General features: G+C 43.7%; 1 protein-coding gene across 1 annotated transcript in view; it reads right to left on the bottom strand.

The window, feature by feature from the left end:
• GPLD1 (glycosylphosphatidylinositol specific phospholipase D1) overlaps window positions 1-23,304 on the bottom strand; it is a 172,542-nt gene that overhangs the window by 73,417 nt on the left and 75,821 nt on the right. The window contains 4 exon segments of the mRNA XM_030185601.1: window positions 1,541-1,697; window positions 5,420-5,494; window positions 9,790-9,920; window positions 20,594-20,781. Coding sequence (XP_030041461.1) covers window positions 1,541-1,697; window positions 5,420-5,494; window positions 9,790-9,920; window positions 20,594-20,781 — 551 coding nt within the window.

The raw sequence follows: 23,304 nt of genomic DNA, 5'->3' as shown, positions 1-23,304 counted from the left end.
AGTCCAGTGAGTTCAGAAAGTGTTTGTCACATATCTGTCCACATTCAACTAATCAGCTAAGTTTAGGCAGGGAGAGCCCAGTGGCATGAATTCCATTTGGTCAAATTTGACCAGCTTGATTTAGGCCACTTTTCAGCTGAAAAGATAGATTTGGCTGAAAATTCTCCTAAATATAACTCCCTATAATTAGATGGTTATCTTTTGCATTCAAGGGATTTTTGAATATTGACCCCCACAATCTGAAATTAAATTAAGAATGCAATATGTGAAATCCTGCAATAATATAAAAACCTCAACAGAATGCAAGACTGAAAAATAAAGCAGCTATTCTACTACTAGTAATCATTTCTATAGTATTACTACTAGATGTACACAGCACTGTACACTTCATATGCAGGTACTTTCTCTGTCCCTAGAGGGTTCACAATCTGTCTTTGTACCTGAAGCAATGAAGGGTTAGGTGACTTGCCCAAGGTCACAAGGAGCTACAGTGTGAATTAAGCCCAGGTTGCCTGGCTCAAAGCCCACTGCACTAACCATTAGGCTACTCCTCCACTCCACCTATTCTCTGAGATACATCATGCAGGGCCCCAAATGTCAGTACCATCAGCTCTGTTTGCTCACCTGAGGCTAGAGACTATCTCAAGAGAATTCTTGCCACATGGTTTAACTTGGTGAGGTGTGCAAACTCGTTCTGAAATGAGTTTCTTCCTTGTTAAGGATGGCCAAGTTTGTTCTCTGTTTATTTATTAAAAGTTGGTATACCACTTCTAATCAAAGACACCAAACTATTTACAGACCAAAGTATTAAAAAAACCCAATAAAAATAAATCAAGCAAGACAAATGTAGAAGAGATAGGAAACATCACCATGGCCACCAACCTGCCATACTAAGCCTCAGCACCCAAATTTTCAACCTAACATAAACCACTTATGTCAACTGATCATTAACCAATCACACGAGACAGTACCTAATTTCCATCATAATCTGGAAAAGCTTGTCAGATATGTTTTCAAAATTGATTTGAATTTACGATGGGAAGTGTCTAAGAGGTCCTTTTACTAAAATGCATTAGGATTTGGAGTTAATGAGGAAATTTTAGGGCATTTTCAATGTATTTTTAATTCAGGTCACGTACTAATGCTGTCATTAGCATGTGGTGCCTGCTAGGACTTAATGTGTTAACTCCCTGTTATCCAGTTAGTGTACGTTAAGTGCAATGCACTAGCTGGATATTGCTTCCATGCCCATGCCATGTTCCCTCCTAAAAATATATATTTTTAATTAGTAACATGTAGGTTAGCAAAATACCTCAAAACGCTTTAATGTGTTTCTGTGGTAGCCTGTTTGCACCTATGTGAAGAGGCAAGGATAATGAATTCCATAATGTAGGTGCTACAAAGGAATAAAACGAATGATGAGTATTTTCTAGCCTGATTACAAAAGCCAGTGCTTATTGCCCCTCCTGAGGAACAGATCTGTGGTCCATAACAATGAGAGGTACCTACAGAAAATGCAGAATCATCACAGAGATATTACCTTTGCCACTTCTATGAGCAGTCGAAAAAAACCCAGCCACCATTCCCTTCTGCTCCCCTCCAGCAGGTGCATAGGGAGAACCGATAACAAGATCATTGATGCCGTCACGATTAATATCAGCAGCCAGCAATGACCAGCCCAGGTTACAATATATGTCCTGCAAAAGAGAAAACATTTCTGTCATGATCCATCATTAATGGAGGCTTAAGTTACACCACTGAGCATTTTTATATTCATTTCATTCCTTCATGTCTGTTCTTGTAACTTTTCGGCATACTCAGAGCTGCCAAGGGGGTCAGCTCCTCAGTGGGAGATTTAGGGCCCACCGATAGCTCTGCCCCAACCTGCCCATAGCTCCACCCAGAACCGCCCACAGCTCCACCCAGAACTGTCCGCAGTTCTGCCCCGGCATAGCCTCCCTTTCCAGCGACAGCAGAAGACACCTAATGAAGGCATTTCCTGCTGTCCCTGGAAAGTGGAATGGGAGATGACTCTCCCTCCAACTGTCTAGGTTCCTAACTAGAGCAGTGCAGCCAATCAGGAAGCTCCCTTTGAGGACACATTTCCATACTGACATTCCGTTATACATTTTGGATTAAAAACACTATATAAAACCTTCATTTTTGAATTTTAATTACACAACTCAAATCAGAGATTTTACAGAAAATTTCATTTAAATTGACACCCAAATGGCCAAACTGGAACTTCATAAAATCGGACTAATTTGCATACCATTAAAGCAAATATCTACAGGCTCCCTGCACCTAACCCCTACCATTAAAACTTATGCAAACACTTTTAAATTTTATTTTTAATACTTTTTAACTTTCAGGTGTCAGTGCAAGTCTCCCTTAACTGCACTGCACCTGCGCGGAAATTTGCACCGTTTTCAGGTCACCTTGGCAACCAAGGACTCCTCCTAAACCCCCTCTACACTTCCCAGCAGTCTCTGTGACAAAACTTAATTATAAATGCGCCACATGCGCGCGCCTCATGCATGAGCGATGACGCATAACGCCCGATTTCGGCCACCATTAATATTTTATTAATTAGACCCTTCCAAGGGTCAAAACAAACTTCCCCTTTTAATATTTCAATAAAAATTGGTAGTTCAGTGGTTCCCGCTGCTCCAACACAACTCTGGAGCCATCGGGTAAATTTAGGGCACCGTGCAATGCAGTGCTTCCCAGCCTCCAATGTGGTCCCACAAGCCCAGGACACCTTCCTGCAGCGTAAGCTGGCTGCCCCCGTTCCATTGGCATGCCCACATGCACACAACAGACCCCGAAGCCTCCCCACAGCTGCCAGGGGCCAGGTAAATAAAAAAATATTTTTTTCATACTGGTTACATTATCTCAAAAAAGATATAGTGGAATTAGAAAAGGTTTAAAGAAGTGTGACCAAAATGATTAAGGGGATAGAACTCCTCCCATATGAAGAAAGGCTAAAGAGGTTTGGCCTCTTTAGCTTGGAAAAGAGATGGCTGAGGGGGCATATGATTGAGGTCTACAAAATCGTGAGTGGAGTAGATTTTTCACTCTTTCAAAAAGTACAAAGACCAGGGGCCACTCAATGAAATTAAATGGAAATACTTTTAAAACAAATAGGAAGAAATATTATTTAATTCAATGAATAGTTAAGCTATGGAACTCGTTACCAGAGTATGTGTAGCAGCGGTTAGCATATCTGGATTTAAAAAAGGTTTGGACCTGTTGTTGGAGGAAAGGTCCATAGTCTGTTATTGAGATGGACATGGGGGAAGCCACTGCTTACTCTGGGATTGGTGGCATGGAATATTCCTACTAATTGGATTTCTGCCATGAACTTGTGACCTGGATTGGCCACTGTTGGAAACAGAATACTCGGCTTGATAGACCATTGATCTCACCCAGTATGGCTATTCTTATGTTCTTATATTTTAAAAAAAAAATGGGAAAGATGGGATCTAACATTCAGTTAACTCTGAATGGAACATTAATAGAATCAACTTTGGATAGTGTGAGAGATTTGGGAGTTTAAGTTTGGATAGCTCCAAGCTTTGATATGATAACTCATTTACAATGTGTGATTAAAACTGCTTCTATGGTAAGCTCTTTAGGGTGAGGGGTCTAAAACCATATCTGTCATCCCAGGCTATGATCAATTTAATTGTATCTTTTGTTTTATCTGTGTTTGATTAGTGTAATGTAATGCTGTTGGATCTGCCAAAAATTCTGATAAATCTTAATGCAGAATGTGGCAGCAAGATTTTTGCTGGGTAGGCCAAGCCATTCAAGTGCATTTCTGTTGAAGGAGTTGCATTGGCTCCCGATTGCATGTAAGTTTAAGATGTTATTATTGACTTTTAAGCCTTACAGGACATTGAACCACATTATTTAAATACTAGATTGAGGGGATACATGCCAAACTGGACTCTGAATTCTAGTCAAGATGAATTGTTTGAAGTACCTCTGTAAGAGAAATCAAAAATGAATGATTTAGTTTAAGAATGTTTTCTGTGATGGCACCTATTTGGTGGAATGCCTTGCCAAGAGACCTAAGAATGGAATTTGATGCAACTCAAAAGAAAGTTGAAGGCGCTGTTTTTCAAGGAATGCTTTTATTGAAATCTGTATAAGACGTGAAGGCTTATAGTAAGGAGTTGGGTGTTAAGATCTTGTGTGTTGGAGGGGAAGTGTTTTTATATTTTTAGGAATGGTTTGATAATATGTGAGTTACTTAGCGTATGATTTTGTTTTGTAATTCATAAATCTATTTTTGTAATCCACTTTGAACTGACATTTGTTGGCATAAGCAGTATAGAAATGTTTAATAAAGATAAGATAAAGATAAGGGCCCGATATTCAGACTGCAGGAGGCAACTTGAATATGTGCCATGATCGGTGCTGACCCCAGATATTCAAAGCCGAGCCATTTCTCCTTTTTTTTTGGCTGGCTTAAACTTAAGTGGCTAAGTGAGTATCAGCGTTGACCAGTTAAGTTTATAGCAGGCAAAGATAGGACTGCTATTTATGCGGTCCGATTTGCCCACTAAACTTAGCCTGTCATTGCTTGAATATTCACAGATAGTTGGCTATATCATGCAAAATAGCCGGTTAGCCGCTATTCCCCGGATTCTATATAGCGTGCCTAGAGATCTGCACTGAAATCCAGGTGTATTCTATAACAACGCATGTAAATATAATTTGCTTAATAAGTCAATCAGCATTTTCAACAGCGCCTAACAAGAATAATGAGCACTAATTGGCAATAATTATAATCTACATGTTCAACTCACTAAGCGTACTCTGTAATAAACTGCACCTAAATTCTAATGCATTCAGTTTAAAAGGGGTGTGGCTACAGGTGTGGAAATGGGCATTCCTAAATTTATGCGCGTTGTTTAGAATATGGCCCAGTGTATGTAAATCTACGTGCAGGGATTTACACCATGTTTTTGTTGGTGTAAATGGACACATGTAGTTTTAGGCACTGGGATATCAAGTAAGCATATTATCTATACCGTGACTAAATCTAGGTGCTTAGGCAGAAATGTTTACTGTGCAGACTTTTTAGGCACTTTATATAGAAACTGGCCTTATGTACTAAGCGCTAATATTCAGAGGTGATACCCAGCTATCTCGCGCTGAATATTTGTGCTTAGGCCCGCTAAATGTTATTTAACTGGCCAGAAATCATTCCTGGCAGGTTAAATAGTGCTGAATATTGAGGGGAAAGTATCCAGCATCCCTCAAGTAACATCTTGAAAATGAGGGAAAATGTTTCCTTTGCAATTAACCAAAATGACATAATTGAAAGGGTGTATTTGTGAGCTGGCATGCTACCCTTTAACACTCAAGTTCTCCCTTTGGCTGCCACAATTATGCATTTAGAACTTACCTTACATGTTATAGTGACATTTGGCTTTGTTGACACACCTTTGTGCTGAGCTCCAAAGTACACATACACAGATCCCTAAACATTAAACATAAACTCGTAAAAGAAGTCCATGTGAAACAACACAGCAGAAGCAAAACAGAGCAACTTATGACACTAATCATCCTTCATGTTAAAACTACAAGTCAAGTTTCTTCACAAGTGGAAATTCTGGAGTTCAGAGTGCGAAACTTCCAGACTTCTATGGCAATCTGCAAGAACGCCACAAGACACTCTACTGTGTTACAAGGAGCAAGCCTGCAGAGAAATATTTAACGCAGGGGTTCTTATCCCAGTCCTCAGGATACAACCCAGCCATTCAGGTTTTCAGGATATCCACAATGAATATGCATGAGGTAAATCTGTATGCACTACCTCCCTTGTATGCAAATCTATCTCATACATATTCATTGAGGTATCCTGAAAACCTGACTGGCAAAGTGTGTCCTAAGGACTGGGTTGAGAACTCCTGATTTAAGAGAACAAGTTTCAAAGCCAACACATGCCAGTATCTGCCTTAATAGCAACTATCCTCTTGCATGATGTACAGAGAACAATTTTTTGAGGGGTGTAAAGGAGCACTTTTACACAGGCTTCAAAATGAATCATAGGACAAACATACTTAGTCCAAGTGGATGCTTAAACAATTTAAAAGTAACGTTTATATTTATTTATTTATTATTGCATTTGTAGCCCACATTATCCCACCTATTTGCAGCTCAATGTGGCTTACATAGTTTTGTTAACATTGTTATTGCAAGGTGACATATACATTAATATTGTGCAGAGGTTAGATAAGGATAGGAAGAAGAAGGAGAGGAGTGATTAAGGTAGCTATAATAGATGAGTTATCTTAATTGATTGGATTGTCGGGTGAATTATGTGGCTATTAGTACTCATTGTATGCCTTGCTGAAGAGATATGTCTTAAGAGATTTGCGAAAGATAGTTGTTTCGCTGATTGTTCTCAGGTCTGTAGGCAGTCCATTCCACATTTGCGTGCCTAGATACGAGAATGTGGCCGCATGCATCTGCTTGTACTTTAGTCCTTTGCAACTAGGGAAGTGCAGGTCGAGAAATTTGCGGGATTTATATAATACTCTACTTGAACGTTTATCAGGGATGTCCCATTTTCTTCTATTATGAGCCAGAAAGGGCCACTTAGATTCACAAAGGTTCACCAGATATGTCCTTGTGGCAGTACTTTGAAGTTATATTACAAGACCACTTGTAAAAAGTGGCGTGCTGAATGAAGAAAACCAGGGAAGGGGATGAAGGGCTAAGGCCAGTGATCGTCACTATTTTTGAAGAGGAGGACCATGTTGATAAAAACACTTCATGAAGCCAGGACCAATGCTGGACAAAGTAGATGGTGGCCAGAGAACAGATGATGAGGTGAGGTCCCTTTCTCATGATGTAGTCAGTCCAACTGCTCCTCTTAAGTGTACTTGAGCAGCTGGACTGACTACATTTTACTCTATGAGCAAATAAAATGAAGTTTAATTCTCCAGACTTCTCTCTCTCTCCTTCAGTCCATCTATCTCCCCCAACCCAGATTCCCTTCCCCAAACACTTTTTTCTCAATATACACTCCTCCCCCAACCTATCCCAATGCCTGTTCCCACCAGCCTCTCCTTTCATTCAGCCGCCATCATCCTGGCCCTAATCCCTCCAAGCTGTGCCTCCTCTGACCTTTCCCAGAGTCTTGCTGCAGGCATTGCCTCTGGGACAGCTGTTCTGTTTTCTTCCAGTTCATGTGGCTCATGGTGAGCTTGATCCTGTCTCATCAGTTCGTAACCTTGGGGTCATCTTCGACTCCTCCTCTCCTTCTCTGCACATATTCCTGTCATTTCTTTCTCTATAATATCACTAAATTCGCCCTTTTCTTTCTGAGCACACTACCAGAACCCTTATCCACACACTTTATCACCTCTCGCTTAGACTATTACACCTTGCTTCTCACAGGTCTCCACTTAGCCATCCCTCTCCTCTTCAATCTGTTCAAAATTCTGCTGCACGACTAATATTCCGCCAGTGTCGTTATGCTCATATTAGCCCTCTCCTCAAGTCACTTCACTGGCTTCCTATCCATTTCCTCATACAGTTCAAACTCCTCTTATTGACCTATAAGTGCATTCACTCTGCAGCTCCTCAGTACCTCTCCATTCTCATCTCTCCCTACCTTCCTCCCCGGAACTCCATTCACTGGGCAAATCTCTCTATCTGCCACCCTTCTCCTCCACTGCTAACTCCAGACTCCGTTCCTTTTATCTTGCTGCACCATATGCCTGGAATAGAACTTCCTGAGCCGGTACGTCAAGCTCCATCTCTGGCTGTCTTCAAATCTAAGCTAAAAGCCCACCTTTTTGATGCTGTTTTTAACTCCTAGCCCTTATTCACTTGTTCAGAACCCTTATTTTATCATCACTCACTTTAATATCCCTTATCTCTTGTTTTTCCTGTTTGTCTGTCCTAATTAGATTGTAAGCTCTGTCGAGCAGGGACTGTCTCTTCATGTTCAAGTGTACAGCGCTACGTACGTCTAGTAGCGCTATAGAAATGTTAAGCAGTAGTAGCAGTAGTAATGGTGTCTAAGCTTCTTCATTGTTCACACAGTCTTGCAAGAATAGTGCAGTGGCCTAGCCAGAGGGCCATTATGGGTGGTCCTCAGACCAAATGGGTGGGAACAAAAAATGTTTTTCTCCTCTCCCCTCCCCAATGATCCAGCATTTTCCACAGTCTTTCAGTCCCTCTCTCACCAGGTACCTTTTAAATCTTCTCTTCACTGCTCAAGGGACCGTCCCCAGAGCCTTCCTTCTAACACAGTCCTCCCTCTCCAGAAACAGAAGTTGTGTCAGAGGGAACGTTTCAAAATCATGAGTTCTAGCTTATTAGATGTTAAGGATCCTTGCAAGGCCATCATTAATCCTGTTTACTCAGAACTATAACCAAGTCAGAGTAGAGAGGAGGCATATACCATCTGGTTACAGCAGCCCTTTTCTCAGATGGCTGCAATGGTAATGCCCATCCTTAAAAACAAGAGGCCTTAGTGCAAGAAGGATGGTGGATAGGACGCTAAATGGTGTCAGATTCCTCATTTGGAACCTGAGTTTTATGGGCCCAGCATGGGTCTCTCTATGTTTTGTCTCGGGGAAAGTTTGTCTTGTATAAAGACACCTCAACTTTTTATTTTTCATCCAATGTGAAGTGAATGTATTAGGCCAGATGTTTCCCAGTAATCTGGACCTCAATCTGACTGGACCAAGAAAGAGAAGCCCACTCAGGAGCTGGACTACAGAGGAAGTACAGTGCCCAAGGTAATTCCTCTTTGGAGGGGTCTGTATGGAAGTGGATCCTCAGAAGCAGAGACTATGTGTGTTGGGCTGGACGGGAATAGGTTGTTGAGCCAATGCAGGGTTACAAGTCTCCTTCACGCCCAAACAAAAAAAAAAGAAAATGCAAAGGAATATTTTCCATCTTTCCTCCACCCCCCCCCCCCCCCCCACACTTTTTTCACCCAATAGTTTTTAAGATTTTTAAATTTTTTCTTTTTGTACAAACTTGGAAGCACCATGTAAGACAGTATTCCAGTATTACCTCATAAGAGTGAGCTAAAGGCCCTGTATACTAAGCCACACTGTAGGCACAAACATTTTTAGTGCTCACTAAAAATTAGAGTCTGCTAACGATAAAGACACCTATTATATTCCTAAGGTGCAGCTTAGTAAACAGGGCCCAAAATGTTTTATAGATCACATACCCACTTGTGGGATGTACACACACTGATTGATGGGAAAATGCAAAAAAATGTAATGTTAGTTTTCCGCTAGTGGTTTAAAACATTCACTCTGCCCACATTTCTCTATCTTTCTAAGCAAAGAGAATGTATTTGGACTGACAACTACACTTATAGAGCACATTATATCAGATTTTAGGCATATGGGTACATAGAAATTAAACACAACAGGGGTAGAGGGCAATATGTAGAGCACTTCTATTTTGAAAGTATGATGTTCCAACGGCAATTTGTAAATACATGGAACTGATCAAACCATGGTGTACTTTCTAAAGAGGGTCGGATAGTCTAAAATTAGCAAACTTTTACTTAATTATTTTAACTTTATTTAGAAATAAATTATATATAAAAAAAAACTAACAAAGCAGGTAGGGAGGATTCTATAAAATGTCAAAAGCCCACAAAAAATAAGTTTTGGAGATTTAAAAGACCTCTTCTTTGGGTGATGTCAATATTATCTTTGGTGGACTAACAGTACATTCTACCTTTCCCTTCCTTCTTTAAACATCCCAATCTGAAAAAATGTTTGCCCATCCTACCGTGTAAGAGAGAGATTCCGATCCCACTGATGGTGCCCCCACAGCAATATCCATCACTCCATCAGCATTGAAGTCCAGGGCTGCCACTGCAGAACCAACACGGCCCGATGGCTGAAGAAACAAACATTAGTCTTAGCAAGGAGGTAGAACCCTGAAAAAGGATAAATTTACACTTCTAACCCCACCCAGAGGTGTGGCCCGTATAATGATTATTCCCCCTCATTGAATGCACTTCTGAGGGGACTAGTCCTGCTCCTGCAGTGAGGATTGACACCCCACCCCCTCTTTATTTGTTTGTATGTCACCAGGGTGAAATGCCTGGATTTGTATTATAAATACAATACCTACAGAAGGAACAGGGCAAATATCAAAATAATTCAAACAATCCTGATCAACTTGATGACAAAATCAAATAAAATGCAAAAAAAAAAACCAACACAAACGAGAAAAAAAGAAAAAAAAAAGACAACAAAGAAGAAAAAGGCAAGGAGTGGAAGCCTCAAAGCTAAATGCCCCCTACAAGGCAAAGTCTCAACAACAGGACTACAGCAGAAACCATCAACGGCCCACTCCCTTTCACTAACAAAAGTCCCTCTTAGCCTTCCTTATCAGCGCTTTGCATTTGACTTGACATTCCTTAAGCTGTTTCTTATTATTTTCAGTCGGTTCCTTCTTCCATTTCTGAAGAATTTTCTTTTAGCTCTAATAGCTTCCTTCACCTCACTTTTAACCACGCTGGCTGTCGTTTGGTCTCCCGTCCTCCTTTTTTAATACGCGGAATATATTTGGCCTGGGCTTCCAGGATGGTGTTTTGAATAGCATCCACGCCTGATGTAAACCTGCTTACCTCATTAACGCTACGGCAGCCCAGAAAACTGAAGGAGGGCAGCGGGTGCAGGGAGCAGTAATACACTGTTATCAAGCAGCCCCAGCACCATTACCTCCCGCACCAGATCATGTGCTCCACTAAGGACTAGGTCTAGAATTTTTCCTTCTCTCGTCGGCTCCTCTACCAGCTGCTCCATAAAGCTGTCCTTGATTTCATCAAGGAATTTACCTCCCTAGTGTGCCCCGATGTTACATTTACCCAGTCAATATCGGGGTAATTGAAATCACCCATTATTGTGTTGCCCAGTTTTTTTGTGTCCCTAATTTCCTTTAACATTTCTGCATCCGTCTGTTCATCCTGGCCAGGCAGACGGTAGCACACTCCTATCACTATCCTTTTCCCCTTTACACCTGGAATTTCAATCCACAGTGATTCCAAGAAGTGTTTTGTTTCCTGCAGAATTTTCAACCTATTTGATTCAAGGCTCTCATTAATATACAATGCTACCCCTCCACCAATTCGATCCACCCTATCACTACGATATAATTTGTACCTCGGTATGACAGTGTCCCTCATTTAGTGTAATATATTCTAACTCTCCCATATTATTTCGTAGGCTCCTGGCATTCGCATAGGACATTTCAAACTATGTTTGTTGCTCCTATTTACATCATGCTTAGTACTTGACAGTATTAATTTGCAATCTTTTGTCTGCTTTTTATTTTTATTTAAGGATACCTGATCTACTAAGGTCTCTTTTGCAACCTCACTATCAGGATACCCTATCTTCCCTGTTTTGGTGATATCTTTGAAAGATACCTTATCCCGAACCATGCGTTTTTGCGCAACTGCGGCCTTCCCCCCCGTTTCTAGTTTAAAGCTGCTCTATCTCCTTTTTAAATGCTGAAGCCAGCAGCCTGGTCCCACCCTGGTTAAGGTGGAGGCCCATCCTTTCGGAATAGGCTCCCCCTTCCCCAGAATGTTGCCCAGTTCCTAACAAATCTAAAACCCTCCTCCCTGCACCATCGTTTCATCCATGCATTGAGACTCTGGAGCTCTGCCTGTCTCTTGGCTGCGCATGGAACGGGTAGCATTTCAGAAAATGCTACCCTAGATGTTCTGGATTTGAGCTTTCTACCTAAGAGCCTAAATTTGGCTTCCAGAACCTCTCTCCCACATTTTCCTATGTCATTGCTACCCACATGTACCAAGACAGCTGGCTCCTCCCCAGCACTATCTAAAATCCTATCTAGATGACGCGTGAGGTCTGCCACCTCCGCACCAGGCAGGCAAGTCACCAGGCGATCCTCACATCCATCAGCCACCCAGATATCTATATGCCTAATGATCGAATCACCAACTACAAACAGCTGTCCTAACCTTTCCCTCCCGGGCAGCACTTGGAGACATATCCTCGGTGCGAGAGGATAGTACATCCCCTGGTGGGCAGGTCCTGGCTACAGGAGTACTTCCTACTTCACCAGGGTGATGTTCTCCTTCTAGGAGACCTCCCCCCTCCAAGGTAGCACAAGGGCTACCAGACTGGAGGTGGGACTTCTCTACAACATCCCTGTAGGTCTCCTTTATGTACCTCTCTGTCTCCCTCAGCTCCACCAAGTCTGTTACTCTAGCCTCAAGAGAACGGAACACGTTCTCTGAGAGCTAGGAGCTCTTTGCATTGGGCACACACATATGACATCTCACCAACTGGGAGATAATCATACATGTGACACTCAATGCAAAAGAATGGATAGCACCCCTCTCGCTGCTGGACTGCTGACTCCATCTTAGTGTTTTTGAGTTTTTCAATAATTTAAAACTTGCTACAATATTAAGGATATTAGCCTAATATAAAGTGTCTTTTAGTTTATATAGTATATTGAATGATTTATTTTGTGTTTCCTTCTTAGATGGTAATGAAATGTATTTAAAACTCTGTAAGAGCACTCCTTGCTTGTTACCCTAATTACAATAACTGACAATAAATGAGAGTTGTCCTTGGGGTGGGCGGGAAGATTAAACTAGATCCTGCAGTGCCTGCTAGATTCTATCTGTTAATGCTGTGGTACAAAGTTTTTAAAACTAAGTGGAAAAGACTATGGAGATTAGTTGATAAAATTGCTTTTTATATTTTATTTTGCCTAACATTAACCTACAATTTCTCCTTTAAACCCCAATCTTTAAGTTCCCAAAGCACAAAGCAAAATAACGTTCACTTAACAGAGAAATGTCCTCTTCCCTCGGAAATTCTCAGAAAGAAAGTTCAGTGGAACCTATCCTCTTTATATAGTTTTGAATCTAGGGGCCTTTTTTAAACAGGCTCTTTGAAGCTGACTCAGCAACCTATGCAAGTATTCTACTTCCCTACACCTTAATTAACACTTAATTGAGGTAACTGGATGAGCTACCTCTCCAACAGCCAAGGAACAGAAAATAACTGCTTTTTAGAACAAGCGTTTTTGGCTGTTTAGTTTCTACCTCTAGAAAAGGTTCAGTTTAAAACTATGGGGAAATGCCTATTTCTAGAGAACATTTCAGTTTAAAACTACGGGAAAAGGGTTTGTACACTATGAGGGGCATAATCGAAATGAGCGCACAAGTTTTCCTAAGGACCATCCTCACAGGACGTTCCGGCGAAGGGGTGGGGAAACACGTATTATCGAAACAAGATGGACGTCCACCTTTCGTTTCGATAATACGGTCGGGGACACCCAAATCCTAATATTTGGGTCGTCCTTAGAGATGGTTGTCCTTAGAGATGGACCTCCCCGATTTTTGGCCATAATGGAAACCGAGAACGCCCATCTCAGAAACGACCAAATCCAAGCCATTTGGTCGTGAAAGGAGCCAGCATTCATAGTGCACTGGTCCCCCTCACATGCCAGGACACCAACTGGGCACCCTAGGAGGCACTGCAGTGGACTTCAGAAAAAGTTCCAGGTGCATAGCTCCCTTACCTTGTGTGCTGAGCCCCCCAAAACCCACTCCACACAACTGTACATCAATACCATAGCGGTAAGGGGTGAAGGGGGGCACCTACATGTGGGTACAGTGGGTTTCTGGTGGGTTTTGAAGGGCTCACATTTACCACCACAAGTGTAACAGGTAGGGGGGGCCTGAGTCCACCTGCCTGAAGTGCACTGCACCCACTAAAACTGCTCCAGGGACCTGCATACTGCTGTGATGGAGCTGGGTATGACATTTGAGGCTGGCAAAAAATATTTAAAAAGTTTTTTTAGGGTGGGAGGGAGTTGGTGACCACTGGGGGAGTAAGGGGAGGTCATCCCCAATTCTCTCTGGTGGTCACCTGGTCAGTTCGGGCACCTTTTGAGGCTTGGTCGTAAAAGTAAATGGACCACGTAAAGTTGCCCAAGTGCTCATCAGGGACGCCCTTCTTTTTTTCCATTATCAGTTGAGGATGCCCATGTGTTAGGCACACCCCAGTCCCGCCTTCGCTACGCTTATGACACACCCCCGTGAACTTTGGTCGTCCCCGCGACGGAAAGCAGTTGAGGTGCCCAAATCGGCTTTCGATTATGCCGATTTGGGCAACCCTGTGATAAGACGCCCATCTCCCGATTTGTGTCAAAATATGGGCGCCCTTCTCTTTCGAAAATAAGCCTGTATAGCAACTAGTTAATGATGTTTGCTTTTCTCTCTCTCTCTCTTTTTATTCCCCCTTAATACTAACTAGATCCTGCAGTGCCTGCTAGATTCTATCTGTTAATACTGTGGTACAAAGTTTTTAAAACTAAGTGGAAAAGACTATGGAGATTAGTTGATAAAATTTGCTTTTCATATTTTTACTTTGCCTAACACTAATCTACAATTCCTCCTTTAAACCCCAATCTTCAAGTTCCCAAAGCACAAAGCAAAATAGCGTTCACTTACCAGAGAAATGTCCTCTTCTCTCAGAACTTCTCAGAAATGCCAGTCAATATAATGGCCTGGCACTGAATATCCGGGCTGACCGCAGGAGGCAGCCCTGCTACCACCCATAGTCTGAATATCAGGCCCATAATATACATCAAATAAATACAACAACTGAAAAGTCCTCAATGCATGCATGCAGTCCAACCAATACCAGATGAAAATCCCAACAAGGGGCCTGTTATGTCCGCAGCCAAGCAACATGCCCCAATTCATCTCCTGTCCTCGGGGGGGGGGGGGGGGGGCATCGGGGTCGGTCTCTGCGTCTCTTCTAGGGGGTTTCTCTGGAGTGGAGAGCCACCTGCGCTGCAGTTCCCCACACCAGGTGCCCCACCGGGGGTACAGGCTGCTTCTGGTGAAGGACTCTGGGACAGCTCGGGGCTGATCCCACTAGGTGTGCTCACACCGATCAGTTATATTTAAAGGGCCAGCGACAGTTGCACTGGGATGCCCACAAAGGGAATCACTTCCTGTCCAGCAGCAGGAAGTTACTGACTTCTTACCAGTGCCTTTGCACAGGTCTCTAGAGTTTTCTAGTGTGTGTTCCTACCAGCCTTGTCTTCAGCTCCAGAGTTGTCTTCAGCTCCAGCCTCATCTACAGCTCTTCCCGTGGTTTGTGTTTTCTGCTTCCATTTCCGCTGTAGTCCTTCTCTGGCTACCAGCCCTTGAGAGCCCGGACCACTCCCTAGACTGCAGATCTGACTGCCTCCCTTGCTTAGATTGTGGTCTGGCTTCCCCACTATTCCTGGACCTTGGTTTGTCCTGACTCCAACCTGCCTGATGGTGCCTTGATCGGACAGTCTTGCGCCTAGCCCAGGTGTGACTTTGCCTGCCATTAGTCGGGGCCAAGCTAACCCTTGGTTTGACTAGGCAGTGTCAACTCGGCTGTGGCCCAAGGGCTCACCCAGTGGTGTGCTGGAGCCGGCTCGCACCGGCTCGCAAAAGCTGGTTGTTAAATTTTTTACCCTCTTGCAAGCCGGTTGTTCTTCAGAGCGAGCCGGCTTTCCTCCTTCCCTCCCCCAAGCTACAGGGTCCCAGTGAAGAAAGCAACCACCCTGCATGGGAGTCACACGAGGAGAGAGAGAGAAAAAAAAAGCGACAGAAGCCTCAGAATGAATGAGAAGGAAGAAAAGTAGATGTAGAAAACAAAATGAAAGAGATAAAGAAAAAAAGAACTATAGATCAGAAATGCCCCTCGCGCCTCCTCCACTTCACTGCCCGGCGGCCGCTTCGACCGTTGGTCACAGCCCGCTATCTACCGTCACCGTGGGCATGATGCTTCCAGTCCAGTGGATTCTTCGGGCAGGCAGGAAAGATCCCCAGTCTTTCCTGCCTGCTGCCGGCGCTGACTCTCCCGCAGCGCTACACTCTTTAAAAATGGCCACTGAGACTTCCAGCGGCGGCCATTTTAAAGAGCGTAGCACCGCGGGAGAGTCAGCGCCAGCAGCGGGCAGGAAAGGACTGGGGATCTTTCCTGCCTGCCCCAAAGCCACCGGACAACCTGGGGGGCTGGAGGTGGGGCAGCGGGGGAGAGAGAAGAATCGCTGGGTATGGGTGGCTAAAGGGGGGTAGGGGAGAGAAGAGAATCGCTGCCGCTGGGTATGGATGGCTGGAGGGGGGCAGGGGAGAGAGAAGAGCTGCTGGACATGGGTGGATGGAGAGGGGGGCAGGGGAGAGGACAGTTGCTGGACATGGGTGGCTGGAGGGGGGGCAGGGGAGAGAAGAGAATCACTGGGTATGGATGGCTGGAGGGGGGCAGGGGAGAGAAGAGCTGCTGGACATGGGTGGATGGAGGGGAGGGCAGGGCAGGGGGGAGAGGAGGGTTGCTGGACGTGGGTGGATGGAGGGGAGGGGAGAGTTGCTGGACATGGGTGGCTGGAGGGGAGGGCAGCGGGGAGAAGAGAATCGCTGGGTATGGGTGGCTGGAGGGGAGGGTAAGGGAGAGATGAGAATCGCTGGGTATGGGTGGCTGGAGGGGGGGCAGGGGAAAGAAGAGAATCGCTGGGTATGGATGGCTGGAGGGGGGGAGAGGAGAGTTGCCGGACATGGGTGGATGGAGGGCAGGGCAGGGGGAAAGGAGAGTTGCTGGACATGGGTGGAGGGGAGGGAAGAGTGAGGAAGGAGATGAGATGAGGGAAAAGGAAGAGAGGAGAAAAACTGCACATGGATGAAGAAAATAGGCAAAAGCTGGATCCACTGGACAGCCGAGTCTGCGGAGGACCCAGCTTTTACTTACGGATCATGTAGGGCAAGAAATGAAGAAGGAAGGCGGAAAGTAAAGAAATAAATGGAAAGGAAGCCCTGAAAACGGAGTTAAGAGGACAGATAGCAGCAGAATCGGATACTGGGCCAGCATGATCAGAAAAACAAAGTCACCAGACAACAAAGGTAGAAAAAAATCATTTTATTTTCATTATAGTGTTTGGAATATGTCCACTTTGAGAATCAGGTGCTCAACATTAAAAGTTTATATTTATTTACTTATTTATGGTATTTATCCCACATTAAACATGAATTAGATTGGAACCTGGGATCATTTAATTATTTTTCCTGGAGTAATGCATTGCCCCCCCCCCCCCCCCCGGCTCTCTCCCCGGCAATAGCCAGCTCTGCAATTGGGGGGGGGGGTGCAGAGGTGGACCGGGGAGAGAGCCTGTTGTTAAACATTTACCAGCATACCACTGCCTATATACCTAGTGCCCCCCCCCCCCCAATGTTAACTCTGGACCTTCCAAAAATGTCAGGTCTGGCTATGCCCCTGATGTGAAAATGTCCAAAAGTAATACAACATAAGACTGTGCCTTCTGTAATGTGACCTGTGTGTAGACATTCCTGGGGTAGTAGTTTAGGTAGAACTGGGTGCAGCTTTTGACCTCATTGATCACACTCTTCTTCTTCAGCGAGTTCAATCCACTGGTATTTCAGACATTGTTCTCTCTTGGTTATCAGTTATCTTTCTAATCATTCCTACCATCTTTCTTTACATGACAAAACCACAGAGTCCCTTCCTCTTCTTTCTGGAGTATCCTAAGGATCTATACTGTCACCAGCTTTCTAATATTTTCTAGCCCCTCTACTCACTATTATCCAGGACTGTTCCTGCACTCCTTTTCTTATGTGGATGACATTCAAATGTTCTTTAGGGTCTCAGACACATCTTCAGTCTCAGCTCTCAACAACTGTCTCTCCAGGGTCTCCTCGTGTCTTAAATCTAACCTTCTGTTTCTTAATGCTGATAAGTGTGAATCGATTCTTTCTCTACTGCCCACCATTCACCAGTACCTGCCCCTCTGTTAGAAGGCACTATCTTAGCTTTCAAGGACTCAGTCAAGATTCTGGTGTCACATTCAACTAGACTCTATCTAGGGCCCGTCAAACCCAGTAAGCAGGGTAAGCACTGCAGGAGGGCGCCTGCCTTCAAGGGCGTCACTTTGCAAGCAATCAAGCTCTGCTGAGGCTTTTGTTTTTCAGTATCTAATCTCTGCTGTTCATCTCAGTCTGGCTCCAAAGCTGTCAGCTCTCTGTCCTGTCCCCTCCCCCCTCCCAATCAGAGAAATATCCTCCTTGTGTTTGTCAGAGGATGTCACTGCTCCAACTGAATCTGGCTCTGAAATAACTTGTGGGAGCTCAGCTAACCTCTGCCCAGAGAGGGCTCAGACAGAGACAGTGGAGGAGGAGGAGTGGAGGAGTGGCCTAGTGGTTAGGGTGGTGGACTTTGGTCCTGGGGAACTGAGTTCAATTCCCAGCACAGGCAGCTCCTTGTGACTCTGGGCAAGTCACTTAACCCTCCATTGCCTGCCACATTGAGCCTGCCATGAGTGGGAAAGCGCGGGGTACAAATGTAACTAAAATAAATAAAAAACAGCAGAGCCTGGACCCTTGTTTTGTCAGAGACTGCTGTTTAGTGCTGCACCTGACCCACCCTTTTCCACCCCCCCAACACAGCAACTCACAGGACAGGAGGGCTAGATGCCTGCTATCAATTCCTAACCATTACCTATCTCTCATTCCCACTTCAGTAACTCCTGTTAGTCTGTCCAACTCAGATTGTAGAATATGTTAGTTTATGCTGATTAAGTCTGTCCTAGCTAGATCCTAAACTGTGCTCGATGGGAAGGCTATTGTGCTGCATGCAGAGTCTAACTCTTAGGATTTCAGGTTAATTTTTTGAAGAATTTGAGAGGGGCTATCTCTGTTCTACATGTGTGACTGCAAGGCCAAGTGTCTGAATAGGGATCTGTTTGTTAGATTCTGAAATTTTGATAACACATTGTTTTTCAGAGTTGGCAAGTGTCTATTCTCCTAATTCTTGGTCTGTGTGCTAAGTTATTTTTCTTTTATACTGGTGTAATATTTTCAATGATGCCATGGCTGGTAAAAGGGGTGTGTCTACTGTGGGGGCGGAGTCATAGTGATCCCGCCTCTGGATGGGTAGGGGCGCCGACTAATAGACTGCAGGAGGGCGCTAGAAACCCTAGGGCCAGCCCTGACTCTATCCTTCAAACCTCACATAGATTTGATTCTTCGTGCTTCCTTTTTTTGCTCTTCATTGTTTTTGGTCTGTCCACTCCATCCTTCCTGCCACATTTTTACATCCATTTATACATGCTCTGGTTATTTCTCATTTGGACTATTTTAACTCCCTTCTTGCAGGCCTACCTTTACAGAGTACAAAACACTTACAACCCATCCAATTAACAATGCACAATGTTTTGATCATGTCACTCCTCTTCTGATTTCTGAACACTGGCTTCCTATTTCCTCCCAAATAAAATTGAAGAATCTACTGTTGGTATATAAATTTAGGTCCCCTTCTGCCCCTCTCTGTCTGAACAGGTTATCTTATTCCTTCCTCTCCTTTACGTTGCCTTAGATCAGCTGATAATAATCTTCTTTCCTTACCATCGCCCTCTTCTTATCCATCTCACCAGTACTCAAGATTCTGCTTTTTGCTATTTAGGTCCTAAACTCTGGAATGAGCTTCCACGTCAGATTCGGGATCAACCCACCATTTCATCTTTCAAACTAGCACTAAAAATGCACCTTTTCAGAACTGCATTTGACCCTCCTTCATAACCCTTCCCTTTTGCCCGATTTTTCTGATTTCCTCCCCCTCTTTTCTCTGTCTCCTCCTCTTGCCCCTTCTCACTTCTTGGTGTCATCCCCTCCATTCCTTCTCCCTTTTTCTTCTTTTTTCTTTTTCTCTCTTCCATTTCTGTTTTTCTTCTGTGTCCAAGTTTTTAATTTGTTTTTGTAAACTGCATTGAAGCCTTGGCTAGGCCCCATGTGGTATATCAAGCATGTGAAATAAATAAATAAATAAATAAATAAATAAATAAATAAATAAATGTCTATGCATATTTTATAAAATACAAGCATCTGTGCACAGACTATATGCACACACTGACCCCTTCAGAGCAGATGTAAGTTTGTGCAAGACGATTTGTGCACTCTGGGATTCAATATAGAAACCTGTTTTATAAAGGCACATAGGGGCCTTTACAAAACATACATAAAATAGGTGCATTTTGGACATTTCAAATAGGGGGTAATTTCATAATGTGGTTTTTAAGAGGGTAACTGCAAGACAAACCACCTAACTTGTGTGGCAGGTATACACAAGTTACACCAGTTTTCTAAGGGAAAGTATACATAAAAACTGCCCTACTGGGTCAGGCCAAGGTTCCATGTAGCCCAGTATTCTGTTTTCAACAGTGGCCTGCCCAGGTCAAAAGTACCTGACAGTATCCCATAGAGCAAGATTCCATGCTACTTAACCTCAGGGATAAGCAAAGGCTTTCCCCAGGTCTCCCTTAACAACACAATTTTTGGGCTTTTTTTAAGGCCCAAAAATCTAGGCTTAGTCGAGTATATATGGTTCTTTGATTAATGAGTTCAACTCCAGTCCTAAAAGATTACAGTATCAAAGCACAGGGTACATTTCAGATCAGATGAGAAAAGTATATGTAGAAATGATCTCTGAGGAACATAACAAAGTGCTTAGAAAATATTTAAAGAGTATACAAAGTTTGCTTGCTTTGTTACCTCAAAAACCCTGCATCAACCCATCTGCTTCTTCATCCAGGTCCATGCTGACTGGAGGTAAGCCAGATTCATTACTGTAGATGATGTAGACTTTTCCTACTTGGACATTGCCCAGTGTACTGTACCCTGGTGCTCCAATTACCAGATCATCATACCCATCCTGGTTTAGATCAGCTGAAGTCATTGCCCTGTTTACCAAAGAAATAAAGAATCAGAGCACCACAATGTTGTCTTCACGTGTGCTGCAACTGAGAGAAGAGGAACTCCATTCTCCACAACTACTATTACAGCCTACACAAAGGGCCGCATTCAGTAAAGACGCCAAAAATTAGGCACTGTGAAAAATTGGCAGTCAACGCTATTCTATAAAAGGCACTCCAAGATGAGTGCTTTTTGTAGAATCATGTATAGGTGCCAATTCTCAGGCCCAACTTTGGACACAATGACTTATACCACTGATATGTGAAAGGGCTGTTGGGTAAGGTTTTCTCTTTGCTGACAGTACCAAAATCAGCAATAGGGTAAAGTATGGATAACATATGGAGAGATCTAGCGAAGCTTGAAGAATGGTCTAGAACAATGTTCCCAACTCAGTCCTGGAGTACTCCCTTGCCGGTCAGGTTTTCAGGATAGCCACAATGAATATGCATGGAAGAGATTTGCATACAGTGGAGGCAGTGTATGCAAGTCAATTTCATGCATATTCATCATGGATATCCTGAAAACCTGACTGACAAGAGGGTACTCCAGGACCAACTTGGGAAATACTGCTCTAGAATTGGCAGCTAAGGTTTAAAAAATGCAGTCATGCTTTTGGGCTGCAAAAATGAGGGAGAGGTATAATATAGGGGGTGAAGTATAGGGTTACCATATGTCCGAATTTACCCGGACATGTCCTCTTTTTGAGGACATGTCCGGGCAACCGGGCGGGTTTTTGCCAATCTGCCCGTTTGTCTGGATTTCTGGACAAACGGGCAGGCTGGTGGGTGGTCAAATGGGCAGATTGCTAGCCTCCCCTCCCCTTACTTACTACTGCCCTGGTGGTCTAGTGACCTTTTCCGCCTTCAGGGCAGGAAAGAGACCCTCCTTCCTGCCCGGAGCGCTGCCTTGCATGCATTCCTGCCCCGAAGAGGTCACTAGACCACCAGGACAGTAGTAAGGTAAGGGGAGGGGGGGGGTGACGGGGCGTGTGACGGGGGGAGGGGAAATGTGACAGGGGGCGGAGCGAGGTTGTGAAAGGGGGCGGGACATGTGTCCTTTTGGGGGGACAAAATATGGTAACCCTAGTGAAATACTTCTGTGCACAAAAGAAGAGTGTGATCTGGGGGTGATAGATCTGATAATCCTAAGGTAGCCAAACGAGGGGAAAGGGTGATGGCAAAAGCCAGAAGGATATTTGGGTGTAAAGGGAGAGGAAAAGCCATCAGGAGAAAGGAGTTGGCAATGCCTCTATATAAGTCTCTGGAGAGAACTCATTTAAAGTACTGTGTACAGTTCTGGAGACCACACCTTTAAACCAATAAAAACATGATGGAGTCAGTTCAGAGAGCAGCTACTAATAGGGTCAATGGTCGCTCATAAAGCAGATGGAGACAGACTTAAAGGTCTCAATATGTATACTTTGTATAAAAAAAAAAAAAAAAAAAAAGGCAGGAGGGGGGCAATATGATAGAGATACTTAAATACCTTCATGGGATAAATACATAGGAGGTGGGCTTCATTCGATTGAAAGGAAGGTGAAAGGGGATAGATTCAGGAATAATCTAAGGAAATATTTCTTTGTGGCAAGGGTGGTGAATGCATAGAACAGCCTCTCAGCAGAGGGAGTAGAGAGGAGGATTGTATTTGAATTCAAGAAAGCACGGGCAAGCACATAAGATCTGTAATGGAGAGGATGGGATTATAAAGCTTAGTAGCTGGTATGGGTGGGTATACTTGATATGCCATATGGACTTTGGGCCCTGTTTACTAAGGTGCATTAGTGTTTTTAGCGCGCCTACACTTAGCGCATGCGCTAACCATGTAGGCACCTATAGGGATATTGTAGGCACGTACATGGTTAACATCCATTAAAAATGTTAACGCACCTATAACACTGCTTAGTCTGTCATCATTTTCTATGTTTCTGTGTTTAAGTGCCATTCACTGGAGTCATATCCAGATTTTCAGCAGAACTATCCTCTCCCTCCACCCCCAAGTGCTGTTTAATTTCTGATTCAGGCAGGGATATGTGAAAGTGTTTTGGCCATGACGCCTTTGTGTTTACCTTTGGTGGGGGAGGGAGAAGAGAGATCTTGCATGGGTCCTCAGCAGCCCATACTAACCAGCCACATTTCTGAGTCACTTAATGTAGATGCAGAAGACAATGCGGAATTCAGCAACTTTAAAATGGCTGAATTCATTTTAATGATACCACATTGTGCATATAGACCCTCTCCCACGTACAACAAACAGCAACAAAAATAGGAGAAAATAAAGAAAGTTGTTTCTTTTTATCTTGTTGCTGCTGGTTTCCCTTTGAAATGATAGTTAATACTTCTGTGCAAAATGGTGAGACCTCCAAAATCCAGTTTAGGAATATTTTTAAGTGATTTTTCTAACGATTTATTTTATAAATTGCATTTTGTCATATAGTAGATATAGAGGGGCATTTGGACGTTTTGCGCTGCACATCCCAAATCTGAATAGGAAACATGGAGGGGCATTTTCGA

This window comes from Microcaecilia unicolor, chromosome 1 (assembly GCF_901765095.1).
Source record: "Microcaecilia unicolor chromosome 1, aMicUni1.1, whole genome shotgun sequence".
Taxonomy (NCBI): domain Eukaryota; kingdom Metazoa; phylum Chordata; class Amphibia; order Gymnophiona; family Siphonopidae; genus Microcaecilia; species Microcaecilia unicolor.
The sequence above is the reverse complement of the archived record's forward strand: the minus strand, read 5'-3'. Positions and strand labels throughout refer to the sequence as shown.